The 6,433-nt window shown below is 42.7% G+C and overlaps 1 protein-coding gene across 1 annotated transcript; it reads right to left on the bottom strand.

Annotated features, from left to right (window-relative positions):
* Positions 1 to 1,356: 1,356 nt before the first annotated feature.
* OTOR (otoraplin) lies at positions 1,357 to 5,879 on the bottom strand. The gene is made up of 4 exons (XM_065679260.1): positions 5,700 to 5,879; positions 5,079 to 5,218; positions 4,379 to 4,489; positions 1,357 to 1,544 (listed from the first exon to the last, which is right to left on the bottom strand). The coding sequence occupies exons 1-4, from the start codon at positions 5,821 to 5,823 to the stop codon at positions 1,521 to 1,523; spliced, it is 399 nt and encodes a 132-aa protein (XP_065535332.1). The 5' UTR covers positions 5,824 to 5,879; the 3' UTR covers positions 1,357 to 1,520.
* Positions 5,880 to 6,433: the final 554 nt, after the last annotated feature.

Here is a 6,433-nt window from a genome sequence, read left to right on the forward strand (position 1 = left end):
TTAATGTTTTTTGTTGTGTTGTCTTCAAATACCTACTGTTGCACATACTGCCCTGGTTCTCTCAGCTCCTAACGTATGCCCAGGTGTCCGGTGCATCTCCATCAAGCAGCAGGCCCACCTAAAATGAATGTGCACAATTGCAAACGCCTCATATGGGAAAGCTGTGCCACGGGGAAACAGGAACAAACAAATCACACTTTTGGGGTTAAAAAGTAACTGTTTGCTCATAGACCACCCTACCAGAGATCTTTAACTAGTCCTGCAACATTCTGTCCTTCAACCTCCCCAAAATCATTAAGTTTTACCAGAACTCACTTTCTGAGGTGGCAGTGGCACGGGGGCTCAGCGCTGTCCTCACCACCACCAGCTTTCACCCTTGGGCACATTTAACGCTGAGTGACACAACCTCCCGCTCCAGGGGGAGGGAGGCTCAGCCCAGTGGCCGACACACACACCCCACCCCATCCAAGCAGAGACAGCCGGGGGCAAAGCCCCCTCACGATCGGCCATGACCACCCGTGAGCACCACCCCTGCCGCCATCCTGCCTCAGGTGGTCCTTGGGGCAGAGAATGCCCGATCCTGATTGGCTGGCAGGCGCTCGGTCCCGCCCTTCTGGAAGGTTCTCCGCTGGCTGAGGCACGGGTGGCGGGCTGATGGCCGGCAGCTATGAGGGTGCACTGGCAGTCACGCTGGGCTTGTTTCCGAGGCAGGGTGACCCCGCTGCTCTGTGGCTGCAGAAACGTGCTTGTCCGTAAAGAAATGACATCTGCTAATGCACCCCATTCCACCAGTGAGGCCCTCCAGGCATCCCAGTGCTGGCTGTGACTGTTGGAGCCAGAGAGGGAGCAGCAGGATACTGCCTCTCTTACTTTGAACAGATAGCAGAGGGTGAACAATTGTACCGGCACTTAGGGGAGCAAGTGGGCGTAGAACTGCCTTCAGCCTGGAGTGGGCTCTGGGTGGGTGCCACCCCCAGCCTTACTCCAGCCTCCGCTTCAGCCCATCCCTCTGAGCCATGGTGCCTGCTTGAACCTGCCCTTGCAGCAGCACACAAGATGGGCGAGATGCTCTTTCTGACACACTGTTAAAGGCCACACTTAGTTACGGGTGATTCTCGGTTGTTGGATAGCTCTTGCAACAAAGATGATTTATTCCAGCGAGTCACAGATGGGTCACCCAAGGAAGGTATCAGTAAGATCTAAAGCATAGTGTAAAGTTATGGCAGGAACATGCAGGTCAGGATCCCACACACAGCATATTTATACCACACAGACAGCAACTCAAAGGCTATTAGCTTTATTAGCAACAAAGCATGCACAGGTAAAAAATCTCTAAAGAACAAACCCCATGTAGGACTATTTCCCCATCCTAAATCACTCCCTTTAAATGAAAACTTCCTTGCTTTGAAGAAAGATTACTTGCTTCACAAACATCTATCTCACGATGGGCTCTGTGTTCAGGGAGGGTGTCCAGGTTTCTCCCTGGCAGCAGCTGACAGATTACCCAACTACTGTCAGTGCTATTCACAGAAGAAATCAATGTCCTGAAAAAGAGAGGTAAAAGGAAAGATGTGTTGAGATTACTGAAGGATCAGCGTTCCCTTTTCACCCCCCAAAGGTACAGTAGATGCAAACACAGAATACAGTATAATACACTCAAAGTACACCATAATAATCGCACAGTATTGTGGAAAAGAAAAAGGTTTTTGTCTTTTGATTCCTTTTGCGTAGCTGGGTTGATTTGTTTCTGCCATAGATTTTTAAAGTGAATTAGGCAATACCAACTTCTCTCTTATTTTAAATGATTCCTCTGTCTAACTTTTGTTTTGTATTTCCACATCCATGCCTGGATTTATTAGTCATGTGTAACTCTTTATCCTTAAACAGCTTCTAATCACACATGAAAGGATGCCTTAAACAGACTGAGACTATGCAATCCACTTGCTACAGAGAAATGTGACTAGAAAATAAATGCCAGTATTCTGCTTGAAAACTTCCAGCATGGCATAGACTTCCACAGCATATTGCTCTGACCTGACTTTCTGCTATTATCTTACATGGCTATGTAGGTCTCGATTCTGTTGCAGGGAATTATTACATGGTGGTGCTCGAGCTGTACATTTACATCAGACCACTGCGTATAGCTGTCCACTGGAAGCAAAGACAGGGAGCTGTTCCAGAACAGATGCTTACTGGTAATGAAAGTACTCATCTAAGCCAGCAAACAGCCAATTCTAAGCAATTGAGAGAAGGCAGGCAATCCAACACCGCTCTGTAATACATACAGTCTATTGTGTTGGGTCTATTGTATTCAGTGTGATTCAGTGGTTCAGAAGCAGCAGCACAGAGGGGGGAAAAAGAAATGTCCTAAGATTATTGCTCAAACAGCAACTAACTGGTATGGGTTATCCATGCTTCACAAAAGGATGCTGAGAGAAGGTCACAGACAGAAGTGTTTACTTGCAGGTTCTGTAGCTAATGGTGTACAGTGACTTCAATAGTGAAAGTGACTTTCGGGAGAAAAACAGAAGAAAGGCCAGAGACACTTGGAGACCCCCAAGCTTATGTCCTCTTTCAGTGCAGCAGGTGCTCTTCCTAATACTTTCCCCATCCAAGGCCCTAATGGTCATTCTTCCAATGCTCTTCGTCTGCCACACAGTGCTCTTCAACCAAGGACAGGTGCTGCATGCTGATCAGTCATTAAGCTTTGGCCATCATCAGATCCCCTCATGTAAATGGCAGCCCCTTCCCAAGAGAACCTAACATAACACCAGTGTTGAGCGTTTCTGGTGCAAGGCCAGGAAAGCAGAGGAAAATGACTGCTGGTGGCCTGGGGGAAGGTTACAGAGCTGCAAGGAAGAAACTGGCTTCTGATTTGCAGATGGAAGGGTGGTGGTATTAGAGGCATCTGTGGTGGTGTATGCAACAGCAGCTCTGCATAAAACAGCACATCTAAGGGATATTTCTGGAGCAGGCAGCATGCCCATACACAGACTGGTCAAGATATGCTGTAGACTGTTTTAAATGTGAGATCCTTAGGGTCACACTTGCAACATAAAGCTGAGAGCAGTAGAACAAAAAAAGGCTGTACGTGAATTACCCTTTGTTTCCATTGCAAAGTTCCCACATAGTGAGAATGTGAAGGGCAAAACAACTGTGAAAGTCTGTCATGAGTCTGGTGAAAGAAAATGACTTTCCAGTTAAAGTCCTGCATTGCAGCCTGACAGCAGCCCATTCTGGACCCCAATTCAGCCTGCAGGCTAAGCTATCGCTTTAACCTACTTCTGCTTCCAGTCCAGCTTGTCATGAGGTAGCTGGCTGTCGTATCGTACAGAAAAGAGCTTAGAAACATATTTTAGTCATTCTTTCATGTTCAGTGATTAATAGCTGCAATGCTTCTGGGTCAAATTCAGAATAACCTAATGTCATGTCAAGAAAAGCAATCACTTATCCGAGATTTGCATTTCCTCAAACAAAGCTTCCCTGATACATTATAACACAAATCCTAGTGACTATTAACATGAAAACAAAATTCTTCCTTTCACTTACTTCCTCTGTATTAATGAAACCCATCTCATAATCTTTAATCTTAAGATTAAAGACTCTGGATACAATTTTAAGATTGACACACTAATCATATTTTGCCGTATGCTTCAAAATGGGTAAATATTCAATATTGATGAAGGTAATTGCTGTAAACCTACCACTCAATTTCTTTTGAAGCATAGAAATAAGCTACCAGTAAGCATTGATTGTAAGCCAAACCATACCAACCTCTGAGAAAAGACCCTCCTCTTCCACTCCTCTGTGAAGTGTTTCAGATTACAAATTGTCTGGTGTACAAGACACTACTGGACATAATGAGGGGCAATCATCCCTTCAGAAATGCCATCTACTTACAGAACACTAATGTGTTTCCAAAAGTCTTTTAATTCAGCTTTCTGACACACCAGTAACTGTGTTAGGAGAAAATAAGCGTGCTTTCAGTAAACCAGAAGTTCTATATAAGTGTCCATCTATATATAGAATTAATAGAGCAGTTGTATATGTTACTGAAGTATGCAGCACAATATCCAGATTCTAAAAAAGAAAGTTTTGGGTAAAACTTATGTGCCCTTGAACGAATACTATTCCAGTCAATAGCAACTCTAATAGGATCAAGGCCTTAATGCAGCATTTGTAACATCTGCAATGTCAGAGCTTATGTTAGGGATTTTACCGAGGCTATTTGCCTGTATAAAGGCCCAAAGAGTGGATCCCCAAGCATCTGTGATGCGCTACAATCATCTGCCACCATTATGATTTGTTTTTACAGCGAATTAGCATTATATAGCCAAGTATAATTATGTAGCCAGCTGGGCTTTTGCTAATTCCTTACCGTTGTAGGAAGAGTCTTATTTGCTTCTTGATAGACATGTTGCTCCGAGACTAAACTGCTAGGGAAATAACCAACCGTCCCCATATGGTCTTCATACTGTTCTCCATAAACCTTCAAGCAAGGAGAGGTATAATTAGGTACCTTAAAACAGTCCTCATCTGGTTTGAGCTAGTTCATAATTTAGTCAAAGGCAGTTACTAATAGTGTTTCTTACTCTGGTTTTAGATTTTCTAGGTTCCAATTAGCTGGCACATTAAAGGAACCATTAACAAAAGTTCTGATCCAGGCATACATTTTTTGAAGGAAATTAATGCCATCTATAGTTTATCTGTATTTTTTTTTTTAATCAGTACAGCTAATATTTATCTTTGCTTCCCTTAAATTGAAAAGTTTCATGACCAACTGTGATAAAAGCTTTTTCCTCCATAGTTTCAGCTGCTACAGAAAGGAACTGTGGAGCCCTTCTGGTTAAGGTTCAGCTCATAATTACCATATAGCTATTGAAGATATTTCATTAAAAAACAAACATCCCCCCCAAATCCCTCAAGACTCCTCAATCACTTTGAGTTTAAACATTCCCTTTGAAAACTAAGTTGTTGCTTTAAAACCCGCAATAGTTCAGCATTAGAATCCATTTCTTGACAGAAATACATGTTAATCTACTTCTGGTTTGCTCATATACACAAGAATCTCCTCTTACACTTCCAGCCCAGAATTCTCTGGAGTCTTTTTCTTTTACTAGTTTTGAGTAAACATAGATCAACTGCCCTTTTTTGATATTAATGAATCTGCAGTCTGGAGCATTATAATCCTCTTCTGCTCTGGCAAGGGAAATGGTGTCTAGGAAAAAAAAAATCATAAAAAAAAGATGAGGTGGTTGAATTTAAAAGCATATACTTTTAGAGAGAGAACTGTAAGTATGCGTGTGTTCTTGTGTGCACATGTAAAGCTATTTCTACAGGTAAAAGTAGGTTTTCCTGAAATTAATAAAAGTCTTCACAATACTTTTCTGTTCATTTTTCTGTTCTCCAGTAAGCAAACTAGCGGCTTAAGAATGTGCCATTTTATGACAGTGGAAGTTAAAATCCTTCTCTTTACACTTACCTTACACCTAAGTGAAAAGTGCCCTTTACAGAACCCTTTTTGCAGCAAAACTGCATTTAATAAGCCCTCCCACTCTGCTTTTAAAGTATACAAAACAATGCAAACATAACATAGTTAAATAACTATTAACCATAGTTTTCCCTCGCACTACTGCATCCAACCTCCACGGTCATTTTTGAGACTACTTTATCCTCAAAAGTAAAGCAAAATTACTTACAGACACAGTCATCATCAGCACACAGCTTCTGGTTGGCAAGCTTGTCCATAAAAATCCCAGTTACAAGAGGATACATTAATCCAAGACACAAAAGTAAAGCAACCAAATAGACACTTTGTGTCATTTTTTTTTTTGCTGCAGTGATTGCCGAATGCAGGCCGGATCCAGCAACCTCAGTCTTTTATGGAAGAGGCAGACATCTGGACAAACACACCAGGCCAATGGGAAGGGGCTGTGGTGACATTCCGCCCCACCAGAGGAGCTGCAGACAGGAGGAAGTCCTCAGGGTCCAATCACAAAACTGAATCCCCTCCCAGAGCCATTCTGCATTAACATTTCAATCAGCAACTGTATTACTTAGATGTTTTAAGCCTTCCTTTAGTTGTCCATAGTCTTAATCTTACCTCAAGCCAAGTTTGAGAATTAAAATTAAGTCAGACCCTGGTAAGCAGCAAAGGAAATTACATCCTTCCAAATCCTCAAGACACTCATTTTCACAAATGCTTACTGACAGGTGTAATCTTCACTGGACTGTTAACCCTGTGGCAGAGATTTCCTTCTCCGCATGGATGCAAACAAACCAATTGCAAATGTAAGCAGAGCATTAGGGAGTTGAAACCCAGTAAAAAGGCTTTGCAGGTCAGCAATTTAAATTTGAAATGTAGGAGGCCAAGCACTACATACTTGTCTAGGCAAGATCCCTTCCACGGGGAGACATGATAGCAAAACACACA

This window comes from Lathamus discolor, chromosome 5 (assembly GCF_037157495.1).
Source record: "Lathamus discolor isolate bLatDis1 chromosome 5, bLatDis1.hap1, whole genome shotgun sequence".
NCBI lineage: Eukaryota > Metazoa > Chordata > Aves > Psittaciformes > Psittacidae > Lathamus > Lathamus discolor.

Excerpts from the sequence above, each read along its gene's own strand:
- OTOR (XM_065679260.1), bottom strand. The coding sequence starts at position 5,823 with ATGACACAAAGTGTCTATTTGGTTGCTTTACTTTTGTGTCTTGGATTA. Across the intron at positions 5,219-5,699 it reads TGCTGATGATGACTGTGTCT|ACACCATTTCCCTTGCCAGA; the intron begins GTAAGTAATTTT and ends TTTTTTTCCTAG. Across the intron at positions 1,545-4,378 it reads ATAAGACTCTTCCTACAACG|GACATTGATTTCTTCTGTGA; the intron begins GTAAGGAATTAG and ends TCTCTTTTTCAG.